This window comes from Oncorhynchus mykiss, chromosome 9, assembly GCF_013265735.2.
Source record: "Oncorhynchus mykiss isolate Arlee chromosome 9, USDA_OmykA_1.1, whole genome shotgun sequence".
In the NCBI taxonomy this organism is placed as follows: Eukaryota; Metazoa; Chordata; class Actinopteri; order Salmoniformes; family Salmonidae; genus Oncorhynchus; species Oncorhynchus mykiss.
In genome coordinates, this window is record NC_048573.1 from 56,042,832 (window position 1) to 56,070,434 (window position 27,603).

Genomic DNA, 27,603 nt, shown 5'->3' on the forward strand with positions numbered 1-27,603 from the left:
AATATGACTTGAAGTCACATTGAAGCAAGTATTCCTATGCGCACGCTTGCTTGGGCACACACCCTCCTCTGGCATGAATTTGTCAGTATTGTGAGAACTTTATTACAGATAAGGCTGGCCGGCAATGACCAATAACCTCGCCTTACACTCAACCAATCAAGCCAGCTAAGGACTCCCTCACAACTGTCAGAGCATCAGACAGAGCTTCGACCACCTGAAAGTGTTTGAGACACGGCTCCAGGCATCCTAATGACCCTCTCTTTGACACATCACTGCCTCATGACCTGAGGGCCACCATCATCTGTTACAACCTGACGACTGCAACAGCCAACCAGAGAGGACCACTGAGGTAAAGCCTACATAGACTCATCCACCACCAGAGGAGCTTGGGACTTGAGCTTCTGACTAACCGGTATCTGTATTGTGACTCACTGTGGAACTCTTCAGCACTTTGACAAGAAGACAGTCCTTTGACTGACTCAAAGACAGATATCCAGAGTGACAGTCTATCAGCTCAGACAGCATCAGCAGCCTACACCTCTGACCAGGTAAGTCTACAGGCACACCTGGGCTTGGGAGAGATGTTTATAATTTTGTAATTTTTTTTATTTAACCTTTTATTTAACTAGGCAAGTCAGTTAAGAACAAATTCTTGTTTACAAGGACAGCCTACCAACCTTGTTCAGGGGCAGAATGACAGATTTGTACCTTTTCAGCTCGGTGATTCGATCCAGCAACCTATCAGTTACTGGCCCAACGCTCTAACCACTAGGTGGATTTTTAATGATGAAGTGGTAGACTTGCTTGAACTATGTAAGGATGTAGAGGTGGTGGTTTTGATCAGTGTGATTTAAAATGAGTTGTATTCATGAGGATAGCAAACTATGAAACCAGTTTGATAGGATGTGTTTCAGCCCGGGACTGAGACTGTAGCAGTGGACAATTGGTGTTGTAGCTACAGTACCAGGCCATTCTTTACAGAAGGGGTCACAGTTCAAGACACCGATGATGCATGTTTGAAGGAAACACTAAGTTTATATTCACTTTTTCACTCTGTTACAGTTTTTGAGCACTTTCAAATTCCCTTGTTTTTACTCGCAATATCAGAGGTGATTCTCTTTTTCATGGCATTTTCATGCCCCTCAGATATAAAGTGCAGGTGATTTTCTTTCCTTTTTATGCACTGACATTTCCTGATCTTTTCTTGCATCCATGGAAAGTGCACAAAACTGCTTGTTAGTAATCACTCAATAGCAATGTTTTTCATTTTTATTAACAATACCCCAAGGGGAACAAAACCAGTTCAACAGGTTGTAATGAGAGTTTAACCACTCTCTGCTAATGATAATGTGTGCCTGAATTCTGATTGAAAGTTTAGAACAATACAAACACACTCAGATTTTTTTTTTAATGTTGGTAAAGTAGCTAGATAAAGAAATAGGTGTGCATTTGAAAGTAGCCCTCCCTTTGATTAATGTGTGGGAGAATGCAATGAGTAATACATGACCAAATATCTTCATGTCGACTGAATTCCTCTGATATCAGTTTACCATTGTTATCTAGCAAGGTATATTTTTGGAGCCAGTGCTTTGTTCTAAAGCAGTATTTTTTTCATGTGTAGTATAATAGTCACGTGCATGCACACATACCCACAAAGGAAAACATAGAAATGGAGCATGACTGTAAGACACTTCAATAAAGGGAAAGTATTCTTTGAGTAGAACACCATGTAAAATCATTCATGTTTTAATAGTTTTGAGAATTCAATTGAGATGTATTCATTCTAATGAGCTATTTCATTTTCCATAGAAGATGAATGGCCCCCATTTTACAGTATTTAGTCAATTAACTTCCCTGTAATAACTCACCAATTATGTTACAATTAGTCTTGGAAACGATAAGCCATATGATCTGACCAAACCCCTCAAGCACTAAATAGTAATAAAACCCAGCAGTGTAAAGTACTTAAGTAAAAATACTTAAGTAGTTTTTGAGGTATGTGTACTTTACTTTGCTATTTATATTTTTGACAACTTTTACTTTAACTCCACTACATTCCTAAAGAAAATTATGTATTTTTACCTCATACATTTTCCCTGACACCCAAAAGTACTCGTTACATTTTGAATGCTTAGCAGGACAGGAAAATGGACCAATTCACGCACTTGTCAAGAGAACATCCCTGGTCATCCCAACTGCCTTTGATCTGCCGGACTCACTAAACACAAATGCTTTGTTTTTAAATTATGTCTGAGTGTCGGAGTGGGCCCCTGGCTATCGGTATATATATATATATATATATATATATAAAGCTAAAATGTTGTGCAGTTTGGTTTGCTTAGTATAAGGAATTAGAAATTATTTTTACTTTTACTTATGTTTTAGCAATTGCATTTACTTTTGATACTTAAGTATTTTTAAAACCAAACCATTTTAGACTTTTACTCTTGTAGTATTTTACTGGGTGACATTTTCTATGAAGGTATCTTTACTTTAACTCAAGTATGACAAGTGGTTACTTTTTCCACCACTGTAAAAACCTAAACGTCTTTCCCATGTGATATCTGGAAGGACAGGTATTTTAACAAGCCATGTCAGTCAGCAGTAAAATGTTATTTGATGTGATATGGATTTGCTAAGATAATTGGCGTGAAAGCGTGTCATGGTCTTGCGTGCCTAGTCCATCACCCAAAGACAAAAGCACCTGAAAACACACACCTAGGGGTAAATATCTCTTCCATGATAATCTCTCTCAACTCTAGTCATTTTGGGAGGAAAAGCTCCTAGGCTCAAACAGCTGCGCTATACTGTCGTTTGTACACCTTAGTGTCAATGGCAACAGTACAAGCTGCAGCATAAGTCATACATAAGGATGGTGCATTCTGGTTTTAGTGCCCAGAGGCACAGCACTTCTCAGCAGTGTAATCCCTCCCGCTAAGTGAGCATGGACAGGGCAGCATTATGAGCTGTTGCGGTCACACCATGGATATGGGCTGGGTTATTCATTATCCACCTTTTATCGAATATGCCATGACGGCAAGGACTTTCTTTTTTACTATTAAGCTCAAATCAATCTTGGTGCCTGAAAAACTTAACCCTGTCAGTGTCCACCAGCACATGAGCAACCAGCCAAACTTCCTAGGCCTAAGACCTTAGTTAATAAGTGCTGATTCAGCTGTCATTGATACAGTATTGTATGACATTATTACTTGACATTACAACATGTCTGTTACCTCAGGGTAAGGTAAGAGAGTCAGTGTCCCCCCCCCACCCCATAGAATTCTGTTCTCACTGAACTAACTGTCACTCTGGTATCCAACTGAACTGTCATGTTTCACCTGCAGGGTTTCATCCTATAGGGTTACTAATTACATCACAAAAAGTCAGGCATTCAAGATTCTTACACACCATACACAAATGTGCTACTCTACATAATGAAATGTTGTTTTTATGAAAAGAGATTGTTTAATTCAACATTTTGAAGAAAGTACCAACAGACCAAAGAAAATGTATGAAATGTCATGTTTGCTTTAGGATTACTACTGTTTAAATATTTGGCCATTTGGTCTTGGTTTCAATGCAGCATAAAGACAGAACTGTCTGAGAGAAAAGAATTCCATGTCAATTTAAGGAAGATAAAACAGTCAAACAAAGTGACTAGAAAAGTGTAAATAGAAAGTGTCACTCATGGATGACAGTTTCTGTTCTTCATCAGATATTATTTAAAAAAAATGTTTGTTCTTACTCATTTAATTTACTATGTCAATATATTAACAGTTTGCCATTGAGTTCGCTATTGTTTCCAATTGAGCCTCATGAGATACCGAAATTATATTTAGGTGTATCCAGTATAAATCCCTTTATACAACATGACTGATGGAAGTCTTCCTTTGTTTTCTCCAGCACTGTTGAAGCTATGGGGAGTCCAGGCTGTGACCGCGAGGGGAGCACAGTGCCCCTTCCCCTGATGAGTTTCAGTGACTACTCCCACAGTGGGTCTGCCCTAAGGGCCTGGGAGAAGGAGGAGGACACCAAGCCGCCCCGGGGACTGATAAGTGTGCCTAAACACACCGCTCCTGAACGCAGTCTGCAAGGGGTCTTCCTGCCCTGCTTCGACATGCTCCTCACTGAAAACAGCTCGTGGCTGTTGAAGAAGTCTGACGTAGCGCCCCCTGTGCTCCCCTGTAAGGCCCTGGAGCAGTGCCCTGTCATCAACAGCCAGGGCCTGGGGCTCCCCTCTGGGCTAGAGGGACAGGTTGAGGAACGCTGTCTGGAGCAGGTTCAGAGCATGGTGTTGGGAGAGGTACTGAAGGACATAGAGACTGCCTGCATACTGCTCAACATTACTCCAGGTAGGAAAACTGTTAAATTACCAAGCTATTGTTTGCCTGTAAGTTGATACAACACCATGTTATTACCACCTTATCCTGTGCTATAAACTGTGCTACCGTTTCATATGTTAAGTTCTCCGAAAGGTATAGACCTCATGCCTCTATCAGTCTCAGGGTCTATTATGTTCTCTACAGTTGAGCATGTGACCTGTCACTGTCAGTAGATTGGCTGAGGATAAGGATTAAAGAGCACAGAGAAAAGAGCACCTTTCATGCACTACTTTAACAGTTGAAGTACCTCCTTATGCACTATTGGATCTTACTTACAGCAAAGCAAACTAAACAGTGAAGGTCACCACTTAGGTTGGTCTTTCTTCATGCGACACTCCGACTTTATGCTACTGACGATAGGCTAAACCCAATGAAAGGAAGTGTCTAGGGCCTCCCCGCCCTGTGCAAATGGCTCTGTTGACAATTCATCATTTCACACACTCACCAACTCGGTACTTGTCATAAAGCAACACAAATATGAGTTCAGAAATTGCGTACAGTACAATGCACACACACCTCATCTCCTTCTCCTCAAAGGCTCCTTAAAGATGCACTAGCTCACATTTGAATAGGTAACCTATGCATTTGCATGAGTGCCAACCAGTGATTTATATATAGACTAGATGACTGACGGGGTGCTGTTTTGAAGCTTCCGCGACTCCATCTTGACACTCCCCCACCATGTTTAAGCTATAGAAAAGCATTTGTTCATGCTTACATTTGTTTTTCCCACATTTATTTGATTACAGACACCTTATTAATGCATACATTTAATTTAAACCATTCACAGAGACAAACTGCAATCTTTCCGACAGATAAGATCTAAACCAGGCCAGAACTTGTCCGTGTAGACCAATTTGTGTTTCCAATCTCTCCAAAAGAATGTGGTGATCGATGGTATCAAAAGCAGCACTAAGGTCTAGGAGCACGAGGACAGATGCAAAGCCTCGGTCTGATGCCATTAAAAGGTCATTTACCACCTTCACAAGTGCAGTCTCAGTGCTATGCTGGGGTCTAAAACCAGACTGAAGCATTTCGTATACATTGTTTGACTTCAGGAAGGCAGTAAGTTGCTGCGCAACAGCCTTCTCTAAAATTTTTGAGAGGAATGGAAGATTCGATATAGGCCGATAGTTTAAAAAAATATATTTTCTGGGTCAAGGTTTGGCTTCAGCCAAAACCTCAGAAAAAAATGGTAGACCTCCACAAGTCTGGTTCATCCTTGGGAGCAATTTCCAAACACCTGAAGGTACAACGTTCATCTGTACAAACAATACTACGCAAGTATAAACACCATGGGACCACGCAGCAGTCATACTGCTCAGGAAGGAGACGCGTTCTGTCTCCTAGAGATGAACGTACTTTGGTGCGAAAAGTGCAAATCAATCCCAGAACAACAGCAAAGGACCTTGTGAAGATGCTGGAGGAAACAGGTACAAAAGTATCTATATCCACAGTATATCCACAGTAAAACGAGTCCTATATCGACATAACCTGAATGGCCGCTCAGCAAGGAAGAAGCCGCAGTGGCTTCCAAAACCACCATAAAAAAGCCAGACTACTGTTTGCAACTGCACATGGAGACAAAGATCGTACTTTTTGGAGAAATGTCCTCTGGTCTGATGAAACAGAAATAGAACTGTTTGGACATAATGACCATCGTTATTTTTGGAGGAAAAAGGGGGATGCTTGCAAGCCGAAGAACACCATCCCAACCGTGAAGCACGGGGGTGGCAGCATCATGTTGTGGTGGTGCTTTGCTGCAGGAGGGACTGGTGCACTTCACAAAATAGATGGCATCATGAGGACGGAAAAGTATGTGGATATATTGAAGCATCATCTCAAGACATCAGACATCTCAAGTTAAAGCTTGGTCGCAAATGGGTCTTCCAAATGGACAATGACACCCAGCATACTTCCGAAGTTGTGGCAAAATGGCTTAAGGACAACAAAGTCAAGATATTGGAGTGGCCATCACAAAGCCATGACCTCAATCCTATAGAAAATTTCTGGGCGCAACTGAAAAAGTGTGTGCAAGCAAGGAGGTCTACAAACCTGACTCAGTTACACCAGCTCTGTCAGGAGGAATGAGCCAAAATTCACCCAACTTATTGTGGGAAGCTTGTGGAAGGCTACCCGAAATATTTGACCTAAATTAAACAATTTAAAGGCAATGCTACCAAATACTAATTGAGTGTATGCAAACTTCTGACCCTCTGGTAATGTGATGAAAGAAATTAAATCTGAAATAAATCATTCTCTCTACTATTATTCTGCCATTTCACATTCTTAAAATAAAGTGGTGATCCTAACTGACCTAAAACAGGGCATTTTTACTAGGATTACATGTCAGGAATTGTGAAAAATGAGTTTAAATGTATTTGGCTACGGTCTGTAAACTTCCAACTTCAACTGTATAGACATTTAATCCTTAATAGTATATATTTTTAAATGTAAAATGTTACTGTCCCCATTACAACAACAAAAATAATTAAATACATGTTATTTTGTCCTTGAAACATTTAGCTGACTGTTCCTTCGGGGGAGTGCCAATATGGACGACTGGTGGCTTCAATGCCTCTCACTGGGCAGTACATAGCATCAGCAATACAGGGTTTATATACATCATTGGTGCCAACAGTGCCATTGTATTTAACTGTATATATAACTTGCTGTGGATAAATGTTTACCATTATATTGGTCCATCATGAACAACTCCTCTCCTGTGCAGACCCCATGGAGTGGAATTGTGGGAACGTCCAGAAGTGGCTGCTGTGGACAGAGCACCTGTACAGACTACCCCAGGTGGGCAAGGTGTTCCAGGAGCTCAGTGGAAAGGATCTGTGCTCCATGACAGAGGAGGACTTTAGGCAGCGCTCAATGCAGTGTGGAGACCTGCTATACGCTCATCTGGACATCTGGAGATCAGGTAGGACAACTGACAACCTTCAATGGGTCTGTTTACTTGTACTGTGGTATACATAACATGGCATGTATTTCATCTTCGGTGTGGGTCATTCCATTGTAAAAGTATTGCGTGTTTTATAGCCACAAGCAGAAGGAATACCTGGTTCATTCACTACACAGATTGCGCTGTAGTTTTCAGGTATTTTCTTGTGTCAAGATCACAAATGTGTAATTCTGTTCTATGTTGTTTTGTCACAGCTGCATGCATGAAGGAGCCCTGCACACCAGGCGATAACAGGCTACATGGTGCTGAGGAGTCGTGGCCAAAGGCAGACTCCTCCTGCTCAGGCCAGCCCATCCACCTGTGGCAGTTTCTTAGAGAGCTGCTCCTCAAGCCGCACAACTACGGACACTGCATCCGCTGGCTCAACAAGGAGAAAGGTGAGTGGGCAGGGAGAAGCCATAAGGGTGGAGTGCATGCGGGTGTACGGTGTACATTTTAGGGCAACCCTCCTAGGTTTGAGGCTGAGGGTGTCCTAAAATGTACACCATACAGGTGAGAAAAGTTTACCATGGGTGCTGACTTGAATTATTCAACATTGGGGCTTATTGTGCATTGGTTGCTGAAAAAGGTGAAATGTTCCATCTCTCAAAAGTAGTTTTTCTTATAATCAACAGGAATCTTCAAAATAGAAGACTCGGCTTATGTGTCCAGGTTATGGGGCATCAGGAAGAACCGTCCAGCTATGAACTATGACAAGCTGAGTCGCTCTATCCGACAGTACTACAAGAAGGGCATCATCCGTAAGCCTGATGTGTCCCAGAGACTGGTCTACCAGTTTGTCCACCCTGTATGAAGCTGTGGGGCAGCCAGCCAGAAGAGAAGATTAGTGTTGATGATGACTGGAGACCACTATCTAGCCAAACAGGTTTTGGCAAAAGGATTGTTTTAGCTCCAGCAACGCAGTGTATAGACTGCTTCCTGCATTGTGCATTCCTGCCTAATTCATATATTATTAGGTCAACTGATTGGATATGGGGTTTTGTTATTTTTTATTGCCACATTGCATTAGATATGCAAAGTTTTACATTTCAAATATTTTCAATACTAATTGTCCAATATTTCATTTTCACAAAGGTCAAAGTCTGTATTCTTTTTCTCTGATTGTGACTTCACATTACTGTAACCACCAGTAGTTACTTTTTAAGGTGGTTCCTCTTTCATTACCATTACACAATGTCCCTCGGATATAAAAGCATTCGTACAGTTCATGGCATTTTGTTACATGCCGGGTGAATATTGGAGTGAATGTGTGCAATGTGTTTACTACTGATCTGTAGTGGTATTCCCATGTGTGGGGCTATTCATGAGTCACAAGTAACCACAGCTGTTTAATCACACAGATCTGATGTTTACGTTGGTAATTTCATTTAAGTATAGAGAAATTATTTGACTCCGGGGCCCGTTCACTGGCGGAAGAATCAAGTCTAATAGGAATTTGTGAATACAGTAAACTACTGTAATAGAAGCATTTCAATATCATTGCCACATTTCAAGTGCTAGAATCCATATGTAGAGACAAACACCAGTGATAGAAGCCCTGTTTATACCTGGTTCTAACATGCTGCCTTTGTCCTGATCTTATCCACATTCTGATTGTGCCCACATTTTTAGACAAGTGAAGACGATTAAAAGAAACATTATGATCAAATCTTATAAGTGTAAACAGGCAAGATCAAGTCAAGATCATGACGAGGGACGCGTGTTAACGGCAGGTATAAACAGGGCTAGAGATTAGTGACTGAATCCATACTGTACACATGTTAGAACATAATATTGAATATTTATAATGAGTGTGAGCAAGATGTCGTTTGTAAATATTTAGGTATAATGACCTAAAGCATACTGTATACCCTTCTATGTGTTTACATACTGAATGTGTCTAAAATAAAATGACACAATAATGTGTATTTTTTCTGCTTTCTCATCAAGCACCCTGAGACTACAATCCTAGCATATCACAATGTACAGTCAAAATCCATTCAAGAAACACACAAATGACACAAAACGTTTTGTTTGTATTCTCAACAAACTTGTTTTCCCCTTTCAAACCAATATCGCAATATTGACACCATCACAACAACTTTGATTCAGGATTTTCATTACTATCTTAATTATTATCATAATCATAATCATCTTTATGCATATTTAAATGAACCTTTTGTTACATTAAGATGAACAGGCACTACACCAGTTAGGAGATCCAATTACATCACTAACTAGAAACATACATACACTGCTAATACAGGGGTTTCACGACATGAGCCGTGTCCCCCTTGTGTGCATAAGGAAGAGAAAAATCAACATTAAAAAGCATTTACATATACACTGTTTTTACTGCCTCAATGTAGTTAGGTTTCCTTTCCAACTCAACACAGTTGTACAGTTACAATAGAATATCATCTTTAAATTACATCATCATATACAAATCTGACAGCGTGGGGTAACGTCACGCTCTGGTACATTGACAATTCCATTGCAATGAAATTCATACGATATGGTACCTATTACTTAATATGCTTTTCCTTTGCTGTTAACACATTTACATGTATGACACTACATTTTTCTTAGTATTCGATCACTTGCATTTTTTCTTTTTTTTTTCTTTACAATTACACAACTCATGATGATAAGGATGTTTGACCCCAAAATATCTACCCGAGATGTGTGTGTGTGTGTTCCTGTGTGTGTGTGTGCGTGTGTAAAGGACATAGGATATCTCAATGATATGAATTATTTTTGCTAGGCTGGACAGCTTACACTAATACACATTACTTGTGAGCTGGTGATGTGATCTCTCAACAGTGATACCAAAACCTGGTGAAGTCTCCTCTTAAGCCTCAACATAAACACATCCTGTCGTTAGAGAATGTTCTACGACATCAAACTTGAAGAGAGACCTACTGCATAACCTCATGTTCATGAGCATTCTGCTCTCACAACATCATTGCATATCTGATTTAAACAGCTTACCATTGGCAACCATATTTGCATCGGACAACATCTGATAAGTTTGATTTCTCAACAAGTACTGTAGTGTTTTCTGTATATTTAAGCAATAAGGCACGAGGAGGTGTGGTATATGGCCAATATACCACGGCTAAGGGCTTTTATTATGCACGAGGCAACTCGGAGTGCCTGGATACAGACCTTAGCCGTGGTATATTGGCCATATACCACAAACCCCAGAGGTGCCTTATTGCTGTTATAAACTGGTTCCCAATGTAATTAGAGCAGTAAAAGTACATGTGTATTCAAAGTGGGTGCTGCATTAGGTGTGAGCATGTGAAGTATACTACTGGGAGCATTCTAAAGTAGAGTTAATTACTGTAGACAAAGACATGATTTATTATGTACTGTGGTCACTGTTGTATGCAACTGGCCTACCTGGTTAAAGAAAGATTAAATAAAAAATAAATATAAAATGCTCTTGTCTTCCCCCATGTGGATCGCCTATTGAATGAACACAGAAATATTCAGAGGACAGGAAGCAGTTAGTTGCATGAGTTGCATCTTGACAAGAAAATCCTTGACAGGGTTATGTGAGTTATTGCATGGATAGAGAGAGTTTTATGCATTTTCGGATTTCGGTCATTCTTTGGCCTAAGTAGGTAAAGGGGCTCAAAACCACTTTTTTTTTCTGGTAGCGTTCTCTATGACAATGGAGCAAAACATGCCTAGTTAAATACAGCATGTCTCCTTCCATGCCCCTACAATAGTACATTCATGTCCACGTTTCCATTTTAAGACAAGGATCTGCAGCATGGTACCGTCAAGATTGATGTTCCTATTTTACCAGGAGACAACCATCGAACAGTAACATAGTTCAAAGCCATTTTTCCTATATGCTGTTTTCCCCCTACAGCAGGAAAACAACTAAATTCACATTAAATATGCCTGAATACTTCACCTGAACAATCAAATTGTCCAAAACGTTCTTGTCAGCATGACAGATTAAATCAAAGCAAGCTGGTGATAATACCTTGCCTACTGACCCTAAAATGTTCCCTCACAGGTATTCTAGATAGAACACAGCAATAGATCCAAATGAACAGATATTCTAAAAATACCTCGCAATGAAATGGAAATGAGACGTTATGATTCAATGGTGGTGATGGGGAAGAGAGAGAAAAACAGCTATCCAGCCTCTCCACTTCCGGGGATGAAGGCAGACACAAGCTCATGGTGTTATTCCAATGCTGTGTCTGTGTCTAATGGTGAACTCTGGTCCTCTGCATTGGTCATATCAGGGGATTAGTTGCATCTTGTAGCCGTAATATGGCTTGGAGGTTAAGGGAATGCATGTTGCATAGCACATGCTGCTATTGCAAACCAATTGAGAAACAGAGACAACAGATACTGTACCACTGCACAACTGGTAAAAGGGATGAGACCAAATCACAAAAGAGAAAATAATCAAATCTAGGATACATTTTGTGGTACTTTTAACACTACACAGCATTCCCAATGTAAGGAGGAGGACTGAACACACAGCATCGAAACTGCTACACAAAACGGTGTCATATATACACAACGCAGGCCGAGTAGCTTGTTCTGGTTAAACCGGCAGGTAAATATAATTGGTTACATTATCGTCACACTGTTATAGGAGAATATACTGCAAAAACGTTGAATCATCCGCATCATCTTTATATTGAACACAGCTACACAAATGTGTCCCTGCATTGGCTTGATATTACAGTATGTTTGAGTGTGTGTACTCTGGAATAAATGCTGCTCCTGTTTTAGTGTTTATGTCCTCCTCACTCCAAATACTGGATAAATATAATATAATATACTACTAATATACTAAGATTTTATTTAGGCAAGACTCTGATTTGCGCATCTGTTGGGCAAGGGATGTGTTGCTCATAAGTCTCTGGCTATGTGCAGTGCGATTGGATGAGACAGTCCGAGCTGCCTCCAATGGCATGTCCTCCTCCTTTGGGGTCATTAGATCTCCTCGACGTAATTGGCCGGGTACAGTCCCTCTCGGCCTGTATCCAGGCGACCTCTACACCAGCCTTGGTCATCTTCATCCTCAGTCTTGGTCAGTTCATCACCTGTGAAGAACATATGTACATTACTTAGTCAACATGCATTCTATGCTCTTTTCCATGGTCAATAGTACATCTGGTCACCTTCATCGTTTCCTTTATCATGTCACTATTAGCAAAGATCAGGCAGGATGTGCATCATGTGGTTATGAAGGCCCTACTAACACCATCTAACATAGGGACATTCAGAAGACAATTGCTAATAACTAGCAGGTGCCTGTAATTGAAGGAAGTGGAATATGGCCATTATTGACAAACCACTACTATCTTCCTCCAGTAATAGAAGGGCTTCGAAATGGGATGAACAGAGATAGCGGGACATTTCCTGTGACCTCATCTCCACCCCCTATCTAGCCAGCCTGTCCATGATACACCATGTGATACTGATAGTGTCAATTACAGAGTTTGTCTTACACTGTTGGACTGAAGAATAGGCTTTAGCTGCAAATGCATTGTAGCAAAAATGAAGAGACATCAAAGATGGTGAAGTGTTGTCGTTGCTTACCAGCTTTGAAGGTGAGTTCGTCTTGTTCCTGTCCGTCATAATCATATAGAGCACGCACTCGGACCCCGGATGCGGTCCCGGTCCCTGCACCCCCTTTCCCTGCACTGCCAGAGTCTTCCTCGAAGGAGTTTCCATTTCCACCCCCGTTGGTCTCACCGCCTGAGTAGGCTGCAGGTGCATCGTCATCGGACCACTCAGTGGAGTAGGCCTGGTTCTTTTCATAGCTGCTCACACTGCAATGGAAGAGTTAGGGAAGATACAGGGGTTTGATCTGGAGAATTGTATCAAGAATACAAACATTGCTGTACCGTAGACTAGAGCAACTGTTATTAACAGAGTGAATGAAATACAAAAATAATCAACATCAATCCAGTTAATTATATGGAGACTGCAAAAAAAGTCATGGCATCATGTTAGATCCCAGGGTGTATGATACAATTTAAATAGTTGGACTAGGGTAGGTCCCGGCGTTGCAGTAGCTGGTGTGTGGCAGTAGCAGGTGTGTGTGGCAGTAGCAGGTGTGTGTGGCAGTAGCTGGTGTGTGGCAGTAGCTGGTGTGTGTGGCAGTAGCTGGTGTGTGTGGCAGTAGCTGGTGTGTGTGGCAGTAGCTTGTGTGTGTGGCAGAAGCTGGTGTGTGGCGGAAGTAGCTGGTGTGTGGCAGTAACAAGTGTGTGGCAGTAGCTGGTGTGTGGCGGAAGATGGTTTGTGTGGCGGTAGCTGGTGTGTGACAGGAGCTGGTGTGTGACGGTAGCTGGAGTATGTGGCAGTAGCTGGTGTGTGTGGCAGTAGCAGGTGTGTGTGGCAGTAGCAGGTGTGTGTGGCAGTAGCTGGTGTGTGGCAGTAACAAGTGTGTGGCAGTAGCTGGTGTGTGGCGGAAGATGGTTTGTGTGGCGGTAGCTGGTGTGTGACAGGAGCTGGTGTGTGGAGGTAGCTGGAGTATGTGGCAGTAGCAGGTGTGTGTGGCAGTAGCAGGTGTGTGTGGCAGCAGCAGGTGTGTGTGGCAGTAGCAGGTGTGTGTGGCAGTAGCAGGTGTGTGTGGCAGTAGCAGGTGTGTGTGGCAGTAGCTGGTGTGTGGCAGTAACAAGTGTGTGGCAGTAGCTGGTGTGTGGCGGAAGATGGTTTGTGTGGCGGTAGCTGGTGTGTGACAGGAGCTGGTGTGTGGAGGTAGCTGGAGTATGTGGCAGTAGCAGGTGTGTGTGGCAGTAGCAGGTGTGTGTGGCAGTAGCTGGTGTGTGTGGCAGTAGCAGGTGTGTGTGGCAGTTGCAGGTGTGTGTGGCAGTAGCAGGTGTGTGTGGCAGTAGCAGGTGTGTGTGGCAGTAGCAGGTGTGTGTGGCAGTAGCTGGTGTGTGTGGCAGTTGCAGGTGTGTGTGGCAGTAGCAGGTGTGTGTGGCAGTAGCTGGTGTGTGTGGCAGTAGCTGGTGTGTGTGGCTGTAGCTGGTGTGTGTGGCAGTAGCTGGTGTGTGTGGCAGTAGCTGGTGTGTGGCAGTAGCAGGTGTGTGGCAGTAGCAGGTGTGTGGCAGTAGCAGGTGTGTGTGTGGCAGTAGCAGGTGTGTGTGGCAGTAGCAGGTGTGTGTGGCAGTAACAGGTATGTGTGGCAGTAGCAGGTGTGTGTGGCAGTAGCAGGTGTGTGTGGCAGTAACAAGTGTGTGGCAGTAGCTGGTGTGTGGCGGAAGATGGTTTGTGTGGCGGTAGCTGGTGTGTGACAGGAGCTGGTGTGTGGAGGTAGCTGGAGTATGTGGCAGTAGCAGGTGTGTGTGGCAGTAGCAGGTGTGTGTGGCAGTAGCAGGTGTGTGTGGCAGTAGCAGGTGTGTGTGGCAGTAACAGGTGTGTGTGGCAGTAGCAGGTGTGTGTGGCAGTAGCAGGTGTGTGTGGCAGTAGCTGGTGTGTGGCAGTAACAAGTATGTGGCAGTAGCTGGTGTGTGGCGGAAGATGGTTTGTGTGGCGGTAGCTGGTGTGTGACAGGAGCTGGTGTGTGGAGGTAGCTGGAGTATGTGGCAGTAGCAGGTGTGTGTGGCAGTAGCAGGTGTGTGTGGCAGTAGCTGGTGTGTGTGGCAGTAGCAGGTGTGTGTGGCAGTTGCAGGTGTGTGTGGCAGTAGCAGGTGTGTGTGGAGGTAGCTGGAGTATGTGGCAGTAGCAGGTGTGTGTGGCAGTAGCAGGTGTGTGTGGCAGTAGCAGGTGTGTGTGGCAGTAGCAGGTGTGTGTGGCAGTAGCTGGCGTGTGTGGCAGTTGCAGGTGTGTGTGGCAGTAGCAGGTGTGTGTGGCAGTAGCTGGTGTGTGTGGCAGTAGCTGGTGTGTGTGGCAGTAGCTGGTGTGTGTGGCAGTAGCTGGTGTGTGTGGCAGTAGCTGGTGTGTGTGGCAGTAGCTGGTGTGTGGCAGTAGCAGGTGTGTGGCAGTAGCAGGTGTGTGTGGCAGTAGCAGGTGTGTGTGGCAGTAACAGGTGTGTGTGGCAGTAGCAGGTGTGTGTGGCAGTAGCAGGTGTGTGTGGCAATAGCAGGTGTGTGGCAGTGGTGTTTGATCAGTGTTTTGGTCCTCTCACCTGCCACGGTCACCAGGTGGTGCCACATGATCAGCGCTGATGCTGATCAATTGAAGGAAGACAGAAAAACAAATGATATGGCATCATAGGAGATATTGATATGAACCCTGGCATGTCATTGTGTGTGTGTGTGTGTGTGTGTGTGTGTGTGTGTGTGTGTGTGTGTGTGTGTGTGTGTGTGTGTGTGTGTGTGTGTGTGTGTGTGTGTGTGTGTTTGTGTCAGTAGTAGTTTGACCAGTGGAGTGGTCCTCTCACCTGCCACGGTCTCCAGGTGGTGCCACATGGTCAGTGCTGGGGGTCGGTGGGGCCCCAGCCGGCTTCTGCACCTTCTCCCTCTTAACAACAGCAGCAGTAGCATCTGGGTTGTACTCCTGGAGGTCAGAGCAGAGGATTAATACTTCTGAAAGTCTATACTGAAGCAGAGCCTCAGATCTGGCCAATGTCCTTCACTTTTCCTTTTAAATCAGAAAGTAGGCTAAATCAACAATCTTACAAATATAAGAAACGGTATTAAGAAGTCGTAACAAAAAGCAATATTTGCATCTGTGGGGGAATTAATTTTAAAAATACCTGAACCTTTGTTACATGTTGTAAATGATCCTGAAAAGCAAGCATATGGATGAACTACAGAGTATATAGGCCGCAGTACCTCAAACATCGGCCAGTTCATATGCATGCCAGGGCCATGGTGGTTGCTAAACCACTGCAGGTCCTCCTGTGTGTTGGCACCCAGGATGGTGCGCTCCAGTTCTCTGTAAACTGTGCCATAGCTGGGGAGAGGAGGACAGAGAGCACATTGTGACACGCAGAGAGAGAAGGAGCCTGTTTAATTAAGCAATAAGGCCCGAGGGGGTGTGGTGTATGACCAATACACCACGGCTTAGGGCTGTTTTTAGGCACAACGCAACGTGGAGTGCCTGGATACAGCCCTGACTGTTTTGTCATACCCATGGTGTACGGTCTGATATACCATGGCTGTCAGCCAATCAGCATTCAGGGCTTGAACCATCCAGTTTTTATGGGACAATAACACATTAGGGCTGCCAGCGCCAACTGTCCAGCACTAATGGTGCTGTTTCCTGTAGAGTTTCTAGTTGTTTATGAAGCTCCACTACTCAGAACAGGGTGAAATAATTGAAAAACAAAGCCATTCAGTCAATTCATAGCATGAGGTGAAGCTACACAGAACACAGACAGTACATTTGCATTAAAATTGGCGTAGTGAGGTGGAGTCTCGACAGATGGATATTATTTCACCAGAAGGTGGAGACAAAAACACAGAATAACTGACAGTCAAGCCCTCCAAATGACGACATTTCATGGTGATAAAACTGCCAAGAATTGAGGAGTAAGATGCTATAATGAACAATAAAATGGACGATTCAAATGCATTCACAGCACATAAAAGTTACAAGTGATTTTTCTCTTTTCACCGCTGTCACTGGGACACTGTCTGCATTTGCATAACTGTATTAGAGGGAGCTGAGGACTGGGTTTTTAGCTATTAGCTTACCATTACCCTGTCTATGGTTGATTTATGGGTTATCACCAATACTGTGGCTGAAAGGCCCATGTTAGTACTCCACACCACACTATAAAAGCCTATACTCATCCTCCATTCAGATCATAAACCAAGACTGTGCATCCAGGAAACAGCTTGAATTAACTCCTTATTCCAATCACCATGGAACCTGGCTTTGTATCACATGCAATTTGATCCACAGTCAAGAATATGACAAGAGTTCACTCTGACATGATGCAATTTGGCTGAAATGTCATTAACTGCATCCTCTGTATAATTGGTGTTGTGACTCTGAAAGACTGAAATGTGTTGAAACTCATCTATTTGACAGGAACTGTAATGAAAGCAACATCATAAGCACATTGGAGTAAATTCCCTCTGAATGTAATATTTCAACTAATCCATAGACACGACTAATAACAAAAAGGAATGCCGACGAGCGCTTAAAGAAGAGATCAATACTGTAATGAAGGTATTCGGACTATATTAGATACACTAATGTAGAAATCTTTTCAAGGCAGATTTGCTGTTGTGTAGATGACTCCAAGTTGATAATATGTACATACGTATACGTACTGTACCAACTGAAATTGAAGACACACATGTTTTTCCTCTATAACCTTTCAATTCAAAGGCCATGTGGGAGGAAAGGTTGATGGAGGTGATTTAATACAGCAGGATGGGCTACAGTATGTATGGGACGATAGAGGATAACACCAGTCACTGACCTTTGGTTCTCAGTGAGATTGAGGTGGCGTTTGATGTCCAGCAGGATCTCCTTGAGGAAGGTGAGTCTCTTGACCTCATGCTGCTGGCACTGGTCAAACACCTGCTCCATGCTCTCCTGGTACGGGGGAGTGACAGCACTCAGCTCTGACAGAGACTTCTCATACTTCTCCTTAGCCTGGGGGAAGATAAGGACAATATCAGCTCTGACAGAGACTTCTCATACTTCTCCTTAGCCTGGAGGAAGATAAGGACAATATCAGCTCTGACAGAGACTTCTCATACTTCTCCTTAGCCTGGGGGAAGATAAGGACAATATCAGCTCTGACAGAGACTTCTCATACTTCTCCTTAGCCTGGAGGAAGATAAGGACAATATCAGCTCTGACAGAGACTTCTCATACTTCTCCTTAGCCTGGGGGAAGATAAGGACAATATCAGCTCTGACAGAGACTTCTCATACTTCTCCTTAGCCTGGAGGAAGATAAGGACAACACGAGGAGTTGGACACAGTGTATTTCATCCACAAGAGGTGAGAAGAGCTGTGTTACTGCAGATAGATGTCATGTATAATTATAATCAACAATAGCAGTGCAAACATTTCTGCTCTTTTTGTTTCCAGAGCCCGTGAATAGAGTGGGAGATCCACCTTCATGGATGATTGTGGTGGCAGGTAGACTAGTGGTTAGAGCATGGGGCCAGTAACCAAAAGGTCCTGGATCGAATCCCGAGCTGACAAGGTAAAAATCTGTCGTTCTGCCCATGAACAAGGCAGTTAACCCACCGTTCCTAGGCCGTCATTGTAAATAAGAATTTGTTCTTAACTGACTTGCCTAGTTAAATAAAATGAATGTCCTGTCTGATCACTAGAGTAATCTGCCACACTGCATTGATTCTGTTTTTCACAGCTTATTTCACTTAAGCCGCTAACAGAAACAGATGAATGTACTTACGGTAGTATACTGCAATAACACACACTATGGTGTTAATAGCACCATATATGTTTTAAAACAGATGGAATGACACTAGATAACATGGAATTTTCTCCTGTTTGATATGGAGAACGTCAAATGGCATCGTGTAAAGTCTTACCTTTTCATACATTTGTACAGAAAAGGTTGTCATGTCATTTTGTTGCTCTATCTTCCATTTGTCAGACCCTGAGCCTCTCTGTCTCACCTTCTGAACGTCGTGTTTGCACTTGTCTGTTTTCTCGTGGAGTTTCTTCTGCTGGTCAGTTGTGACGGAGGCCTGTGTCTTCCCATCTGCCTCACGGGTGGCGGCCAGTTTCTCCTCCTTACATGCCATGTGGTATGTTTTCTTAGCAGTCTCCATCTGTGGAAGCACACACAGAATCTTAGTATCCCTATAGATAAACTGTATAAATACTAATACATCTAAGCATGACAGTGACTTAATTGAGTTACTTTCGCAAAGGCAATGTTGTTCTCTGATGCTAAGCTTGGATGAGTGATGCAGCAAGAGTCATTATGGTACACAAAACAGAACTAACACATATGCCAATAGCTACAGTACCTAGATGTTTGGCAGAGCAACTTTTATGTTGACTCAGATGTAAGTAAAACAGCCATTGTTTTTAAGATGGCCTCTGTAAACCCTATTAGGGCTGATTCAAGTGGGTCCTAGTCCAAGGACAACTGTGTAGTATGCGTCACCTATCCTACACACATGCAGTACCTTTGCAGCCAGACACACACTTCGGGAAAAAAGGAGATAACTAGAACCTTAAGGGTTCTTCGGCTGTCCCCATAGAAGTACCCTTTGAATTCCCTTTTTCATTTCAGGTAGAACCCTTTTGGTTCCCCTTCAACAGAGGGTTCTACCTGGAACCAAAAAGGGTGCTCCTATGGGGACAGCCGAAGAACCCTTTTGGAACCCTTTCTTCTAAGAGTGCAGACTGATGCACAGCCAAATGAACTAATCTAACCAGTTGTGGTCTCAGAGGTCAGTCATGAAAACAGCCAAGTGCATCAAATGCCTACTCACATATCAAATATAGTGTCCCCTGTATTGGATTTAAGAATAACATGGTTTTCCTGTTAGAAATGCAAGTACACATGGAGGATACAACAGATCCCCTTCCCTAACCCTTCCAGTCCATTTACCTCTTTGAGCTTCTTGGCCCATGGTTTCTGGGCCTTCTTGAAGCCCTCGTCGGCCTCTTTGGCCTCCTTGAAGCCTCCGATCATCTGCTTGTGGTACGCCTCCTTCTGCCAGTTCTTGACCTTCTCCAGGTCTTCGTTGAGCAGGCCGTTCTTCACCTCCTGGTGCAGCTCACTCACCTTCTCAGCCTCGGTCATCACACCCAGCCACGCCCTCTCCACGGTGCCATACTGTGGTCCTGGGGTTAGAGAATATCACAGGGGGACATTCAATCACAACATATAGGTGGCAGAAAAATATGATGGAAAATATGAACGTGACCAACTCAGTGTTAGCCCTGAGATTGGAAGGTTGGGAATTTGATCCCTGACCAAGTCATACCAAAAACTGTAAAAATGAGACCCAATGCACTTGTGCATGGCACTAAGCATTAAGGAGATAGATTGGGGTTAAGGCCCTGCGATAGACTAACATCCTGTCTAGGGGGTGTACTTGTACATCAAGCTGCCTCGCTACAGAAACAGGAAATAGGCTCCTGCTCCTATGAGGTGTTCTGGCTCATGCAAGGCTACTTACATTCAATCAAAACATATATGTTTCAGAAAATATGACTGTTGTCATCTTACAGAAAACACTCACAATACAGCTGAGCAGTGAGATTAATCAAATTAATTTAATATGGGATGAAGACCTCAAAACAGACTGCAACAAAAGCCACCATATGAGTAGCTTCTAATCCACACAGTAAGATTTGGTTCATTGATTGAACCTCTCCAATCCCGATATTGACCTTTCTCGATCAGCTGTCTCCATCTCTTGGACCAGGCGGTCAGCTGGTCACCATAGGCCTTCTCAATCTTGGCACGTTCCTGAAGGCAGCCCATGAGGTCATTGCAGAGCCGGTGGCCGTCGTCAATCCGCTTGACGGCACGCTTGTAGTTCCCCACCTGAGAATAGTGAGAGGTTGGATTAAAGGTCCAAGTTACATAAAATAGGAAAACACAAGGCTTTCCTTGAATTGACACACTGGTATCAATGATTGAGGATGAGGATGCAGTCATTTGCACACAAAAAAATCTAAAATATGTAAGTGCAACACGCCAAATCTCTAAGACCACTAAGATATTTTGAAATGGAAATAACTAATCTGATGGGCCAACATAAACTGTAAATTAATTTTCTTTCTTGGGAGAGTCAAATTAGAAATGTAGTCAAATGGAGTTAAATACTACAACTCTGATGTAGTGATAAAAATGATATATTATCTTTTAATACCCTTGAGTAACAAAGAATCATCTGTACTCTCTTTCATCATTCTCATACTACCTTAAGATATGCCACCTTAAGAGATGCCACGTTAAGAGATGCCACCTTAAAGACGTCATCCAGTGATTTTGGAACTATTCCTGCTGAAAAGTGATATCCCAAGAATCAATGACAGTGAATAGCACACACTAAAGGGTCAAAAAATATGTTTTTAGCAAAATAGTGTTTTTTAGACACCTGCAAACTTCAAGGAGTAGGCCATTCTAGGAGTTGGTCTGATGGTGACTTTGTGATGTCATCGGCCTTCCCCCTTGCTTGAGGAAAAATAGAGGAGCGATAGAGAACAAAATAGGAAAGGCCCACCCCCAGCTTGTGCCATGTCATGAGGATACCTGGACCACCTTTTGAGATGTGCCTTTTATTAAGTAAATCAGGTCTTAAATTAGGTGAAAGGGAGACTGGAATAGGACTTTATTATATGCAGTACAGAGATCTGAGGCCCCTCCCCCCAGTGCCTGCAGGGGGCGTGAGCTCATGGTGCATGATGGAGGGAGAGGTGGTGGGGGGGGGGGGGGGGGGGGGGGCTCGTGCCTGTGCATGTGTAGTTATGCAATGGCAGTGGCTTTGTGTGAGTGTGTGTGCGCTCTGTGTGTGTGTCTAATGGCCCGTGCATGTAAGTGTGTTTGTCCCTGTGTGCACGCGCGCATGTCTGTGTGTGTGCTTGTGCACTGTGACTGCTATAATCCTGTACTCTGCTCTAATGCAGGCAGACAGATTATCAGGGATAGGACACTGACAGGACGAGGCAGAGACAGGAATGCAGCCCACAGTCACAGACCACTCTGTCCATTCAGACAGGATGGGCCCTGGGATGGGTGGGACAGGTGTGGGGTACAGGGTACAGTGATTGATTGCAGCAACAACAACCCGACATACATCAACTTGAGTTCTCAACTTCAGGTTATCAACAGTGTCTGTAGCCATACATTGTCCTCTATGTAAGATTAAAAACAAAGCCCATTTGAGTATTGTATTTGGTGTGTTTTTTGTCAGATATGTGCTTTTCATATCAAAACATCTAGCCCTGTGAGAGTCATTATGCTATTCACTATGCTGTGGCCAGGGCTTTCTTGGCCACATAGAGATCTATACAGGGCAGGTGCATGTAGGCTGAATGGCTCCCTCAGTGCTGCTTCTAACTGAGAGGCTCTGTCTGTCTGTGTGTCTGTGATCCTCCTCCATACGATGACACAAAAGGGTCTCTGTGTTCAGTGAATTCATTAGCACTAATTGGATATGTTCTGTGCAACAACAACAATATCAACGCATTGGAATAAGCAACCATATTCCTATGGATCTTCGCGGAAATTAAATGACCTACTGTATCATGTTTGTTTTCTGTTGTCAATAACCTTTTCAAACAGAGAAAAGAAGATGGTGGCCAGTCATGTCCATGTTTAATGTCTCCTAAAGAGGGATTGTTGTGTCTGACTTGGCTTATAAAGGTCGATAGGTTTTCCTTCACAGCCCAAAAGAACAGCATGGATGGTGTTTTCTGAAGTACCTCCCAAAAGCTGTCCATGGCGTCGTCAGCAGCAGCAGCAGATTCATCGTAGGACCCCGACATTTTCCTGGTTGTGGCAAAGCAGGCTAAACTCTAAATGTGTCAGCAGCAGAGCTGGGTTCCTCATGCACTGGAAGAGAAAGAGAGAGAGAAAGAGGAGAAAAGGAGGAAAGAGTGAGAATGCATAGCTATATAAATGCAATACAGTAGAACATCCTACACACCTAGAAAAAAAGGTGCTATCTAGAACCTCAAACTATTCTTCGGCTGTCCCTATAAGAAAACCATTTGAAGAACCCTTTTTCCAGGTAATGGAATCCAAAATAGTTCTACCTGGAACCAAAAAGGGTTCTCCTATGGGGACAGCCAAAGAACCCTTTTGGAACCCTTTTTTTCTAAGAGTGTACAACATTCATCATTTACATGATGTGATATGATATAATAATAATACTTGGGCTCTCTATGGTATTCAGAAACCATGTTTTCTATAACCACTCAATGAGCAGCACCGATGAAATGCTTCCTTTGGAGGCTCTGAGACAGCTCTAATAGTAAGGTAAAAATAGTATTCTGTCCCCATGAATACTACTCCCTGGCCCCGGGGAACAGAAAGGCCATTTTCCACACGCCTGTCCCAGAAACCATAGCACAGACACCACACAGACACCACAGCATCACTGTCATCATGGAGGTATGACCCTGCGTTGTACTACATAGTAGCTAAGCATAAAGTGTTCCTCTACCCTGACATATTCCATCTGGAAGACTGCAACACTACACATTCACTGCACACAGACAGGTAGGCATACTAACACACATGCATGTGTGCAAACGCACGCAAGGCTGAGCACATTGACACAAGCACACACATGGACACACACAGACACACACAGGACACGCACACCTGGATTTCCGTTTGGAAAATGTGGCGCCAGACAATGTGACCGGGAAGATTTAAATTTACCTTCCAGTTGAGAAATTTACCGGACCCATATGCACTGGGTGCATAACCCATTAATCCGTCCATCCACAGAGTTCAGAATTATAGAAATCCCATTTAGATTATGGAAATGTTTCTAACAGAACATGCAACTCATGTAATGTTGCAGCCAATAAAACGTCCTTTTCAAATATTCGCCAAAATACAATTTGCGGGAAAACACCATTCTAAACAGCATACATGACAGCGGTTCCATATGTGACATACCGGGGAATCTGAAGATGCAATCAACTAGGTTGGGTTGCTATTATGACTAGGATTCTACTTTCGGCTTCTGGACAACGGAAGAAAGATGGCATTAAAACCAATAGAACAGAAGAGAAATGGCAAAGCGGTGGGTCCAACAGGGAAGCAAATTGAAATACATTTGACAAAATAATATAATTACTCCTGTCTATACTAAAATAAAGAAATAATGAAAAATACTTCACCAGAAAGCAAGACTTAGCAACAGAAGAATAATCATTAGCTTATTATTATTTATTTTGGGCTGTGGATTGTTTCAAATCACAAGCTCGTAGAACTATGCCTATTTGGAAAACCCCAAAACCCCTATTGCTCGCGTGGCAATAGGCCAAGTTGATTATTTAGCTGTGGCTGTCAGTGAAAAGTATCTAAAATATGTCTGAAGATAATGTGGATTGAGTATAATTTAAAATGTTGAGACAAGAAGGGAGGGGTGTGTGGCAAAGATACAGCCGAGTCTCTCTCCAGAATGGCTCTACTGTCTCTTGCCAATTCCTTGTGATTGTCTCCACCCCCCTCCAGGTGTCACCCATATTCCCTATTACCCTCAGTGTATTTATACCTGTGCTCTCTGTTTATCTGTTGCCAGTTCATCTTGTCTAGTCAAGTTAACCAGCGTGGTTTTTCTGTGAACCTGCTGTTTCCAAGTCTCTGTTTTTCTAGTCCTCCCGGTCCTGACCTTTGCCTGCCCTGACACTGAGCCCGCCTGCCTGACCATTCAGCCTGCCCTGACCTCGAGCCTGCCTGCCACTCTGTAGCTCCTGGACTCTGACCTGGTTTATGATCTTTTGACAGTCCCTTGTTTTATAATAACTATCAGAGACTCGAACCATCTGCCTCCAATGTCGGCATCTGGGTCTCACCCTGTATCGTTATAGAGACTGCGTGAATCAGGCCTTTATGGTCAAATTTCTGCAAACTAAAGGACACCAATAAGAAGAGACTTGCTTGGAACAAGAAATAAGAGCAATGGACATTAGACCAATGGAAATCTGTCCTTTGGTCTGAGGAGTCCAAATTTGAGATTTTTGGTTCCAACCGCAGTGTCTTTGTGAGACGCAGAGTAGGTGAATGGATGAACTCTGCATGTGTGGTTCCCACCGTGAAGCATGGAGGAAAAGGTGTGAGGGTGCTTTGCTGGTGACACTGTCTGTGATTTATTTAAAATTCAAGGCACACTTAACTAGCATGGCTACCACAGCATTCTGCAGCAATACGCCATCCCATATGGTTTGCGCTTAGTGGGACTATCTTTTGTTTTTCAACAGGACAATGACCCAATACACCTCAGGCCAGGACCTGGTTTATTTCATAACCGTTATTTATGAGATTTGACTTTTTAAAATTTGTCGTTTGTTTGGAGTGCTCCATGTGAGCAATGAGCATGTCTGGTTTCTCTTTCCTGACAATGTTGAGGGAGTACGCCCACCTGAGCACACATATACGAGGTCCTGGCCTGCCGTGTGGAAATGTAGGGAAATGTATATACAGTGGGGAGAACAAGTATTTGATACACTGCCGTAGTGTGTTACTAATGGTTTTCTTTGAGACTGTGGTCCCAGCTCTCTTCAGGTCATTGACCAGGTCCTGCCGTGTAGTTCTGGGCTGATCCCTCACCTTCCTTATGGTCATTGATGCCCCACGAGGTGAGATCTTGCATGGAGTCCCAGACCGAGGGTGATTGACCGTCATCTTGAACTTCTTCCATTTTCTAATAATTGTGCCAACAGTTGTTGCCTTCTCACCAAGCTGCTTGCCTATTGTCCTGTAGCCCATCCCAGCCTTGTGCAGGTCTACAATTCTACCCCTGATGTCCTTACACAGCTCTCTGGTCTTGGCCATTGTGGAGAGGTTGGAGTCTGTTTGATTGAGTGTGTGGACAGGTGTCTTTTATACAGGTAACGAGTTCAAACAGGTGCAGTTAATACAGGTAATGAGTGGAGAACAGGGGGGCTTCTTAAAGAAAAACTAACAGGTCTGTGAGAGCCGGAATTCTTACTGATTGGTAGGTGATCAAATACTTATGTCATGCAATAAAATGCAAATGCATTACTTAAATCATACAATGTGATTTTCTGGATTTTTGTTTTAGATTCCATCTCTCACAGTTGAAGTGTACCTATGATAAAATTACAGACCTCTACATGCTTTGTAAGTAGGAGAACCTGCAAAATCGGCAGTGTATCAAATACTTGTTCTCCCCACTGTATATATATATATATATTTATTTTACATCAATTGCAAATGATAACATTAAAACTATAGTTTCTCACAGTAAGCTATTTGAAAAATCTTTCCAACATTCTCCCTCGCAGTAATCCCCAATCCTCGGGGTGATATAGCAATGGAAATTAAAGGATTATTTTGGCTTTTTTTTCCTCCCGGTCATTTTGGCCAGCAACAGTTTTTTATTTATCGCCTTTTCATTTTTTTAATTGGCCAAAAGCCGGCTATTGCCAACTAATGGAAACCCTGATGCACACACTGTATATCCTTTCTCTGAAAAGTCTACAAGAAGTTATACAGCCCTAGATATCAAACAGTAAAAGAGACCAAAATAGACATTTATTTCACATTAACATCTAGTGTAAGTTTATACAACTGTAGGTGCCCTCTAACAATGTGATTCAACTGCCAATTACTTTGTAAACCTTTCCACTTTCTAAAAGATATAGTGCTTCCTGGCTTTCCTCCAAGATTTGAGATGAATAGACGATTAGTATCTACTCCTTTGACGGCTGGTCGATGTTTCCCTGCGAATAATAAAATAGCACAGACTATTCTTGTATTGAGCTCTAATTGAAACCTAATCTATTTTGCTCTCCTTTCCTGTCTCAATGAACTATTTATTAGTGGCACCTCCTTCAGGCCTAAAAGTCTCCACAACTACCCAGTGCAAAATAGCAAGCACATGGAGGGATACACTACATAAAACAACATTAAATGGTCCCTAAACAAGGAAGGAAATGTCTTAAAGACAAAATCCTGAGCATGTGTGCCAGCCCAACAACAGCACCAATACTTGGTTTGAAACAGAACAAGCTACATAACAAGCTTTGGTTTATTTACAAATCATAAATGACAAAACATAAACAATGGAGCAATACAATCTCGGATTTGGGTTGATCGTAGAGTAAAACGCTAAGTTAGCAAGCCATGTAGACATATTTTTCTCTGGTGATGCTCCCTAAGAGGACAGAAGTAAAGGTGGCATGTCTGTTCGTTCTTCGGCTGTCTGCCATCTAGCATCTGTGTCACAGGGAATCACCAGGTGAACTGACTTACACACTGACCATGTTCAGTAAATCCTTAGAGGGACCAACATAACATTTACCAACATAAGGTGAGTGTTGTGATCAGTTTGAGCCAAGCTGACATATTAGTGTCTTTAACACCTTACAGATGAGGATTGGTGGATCTCAGAAGCCAAGTTGTATGCACTTGATAGATAACAGCTACACATTTTCAGCCATAATCTGTTACAAGGTCACCATAATCATGAACAGTCTACATTAAGACAGAAATTGTGTGGTTTGTGTGGTTGTGCCTGGGATTCTATAGCAGTGGTTCCTAACTCCACTTCTCAATTAACCCCAACAGTACACATTTTTGTTGTAGCCCTGGATAAACTCACCTGATTCAACTTAACAATACTTGGTGATTAGTTGATAAGTTGAATCAGGTGTACTTGTCCAGGGCTACAATAAA

At 43.0% G+C, this 27,603-nt stretch overlaps 2 protein-coding genes across 5 annotated transcripts in view; one reads left to right on the forward strand and one right to left on the reverse strand.

The window, feature by feature from the left end:
- LOC110532424 (SAM pointed domain-containing Ets transcription factor-like) lies at positions 1–9,157 on the forward strand. Its single transcript, XM_021616317.2, has 5 exons — positions 1–548; positions 3,904–4,352; positions 7,114–7,311; positions 7,548–7,730; positions 7,968–9,157. The coding sequence occupies exons 2-5, from the start codon at positions 3,917–3,919 to the stop codon at positions 8,144–8,146; spliced, it is 996 nt and encodes a 331-aa protein (XP_021471992.1). The 5' UTR covers positions 1–548; positions 3,904–3,916; the 3' UTR covers positions 8,147–9,157.
- Positions 9,158–9,348: 191 nt separating this feature from the next.
- LOC110532422 (protein kinase C and casein kinase substrate in neurons protein 1) overlaps positions 9,349–27,603 on the reverse strand; it is a 47,681-nt gene continuing 29,426 nt past the window's right edge. For 3 of the 4 annotated variants that reach the window (XM_036988383.1, XM_036988382.1, XM_036988384.1), the window contains 10 exons: positions 22,650–22,779; positions 20,610–20,766; positions 19,822–20,057; positions 18,875–19,030; positions 17,699–17,874; positions 16,098–16,218; positions 15,704–15,819; positions 15,449–15,490; positions 12,913–13,145; positions 9,349–12,413 (listed from right to left, as the gene is read on the reverse strand). In XM_036988383.1, the coding sequence (XP_036844278.1) occupies positions 12,304–12,413; positions 12,913–13,145; positions 15,449–15,490; positions 15,704–15,819; positions 16,098–16,218; positions 17,699–17,874; positions 18,875–19,030; positions 19,822–20,057; positions 20,610–20,766; positions 22,650–22,712 (1,410 nt within the window). In that variant the 5' untranslated portion in view covers positions 22,713–22,779 and the 3' untranslated portion in view covers positions 9,349–12,303. The remainder of the gene's footprint in view (positions 12,414–12,912; positions 13,146–15,448; positions 15,491–15,703; positions 15,820–16,097; positions 16,219–17,698; positions 17,875–18,874; positions 19,031–19,821; positions 20,058–20,609; positions 20,767–22,649; positions 22,780–27,603) is intronic. The other variant, XM_036988385.1, reaches the window with a different exon arrangement.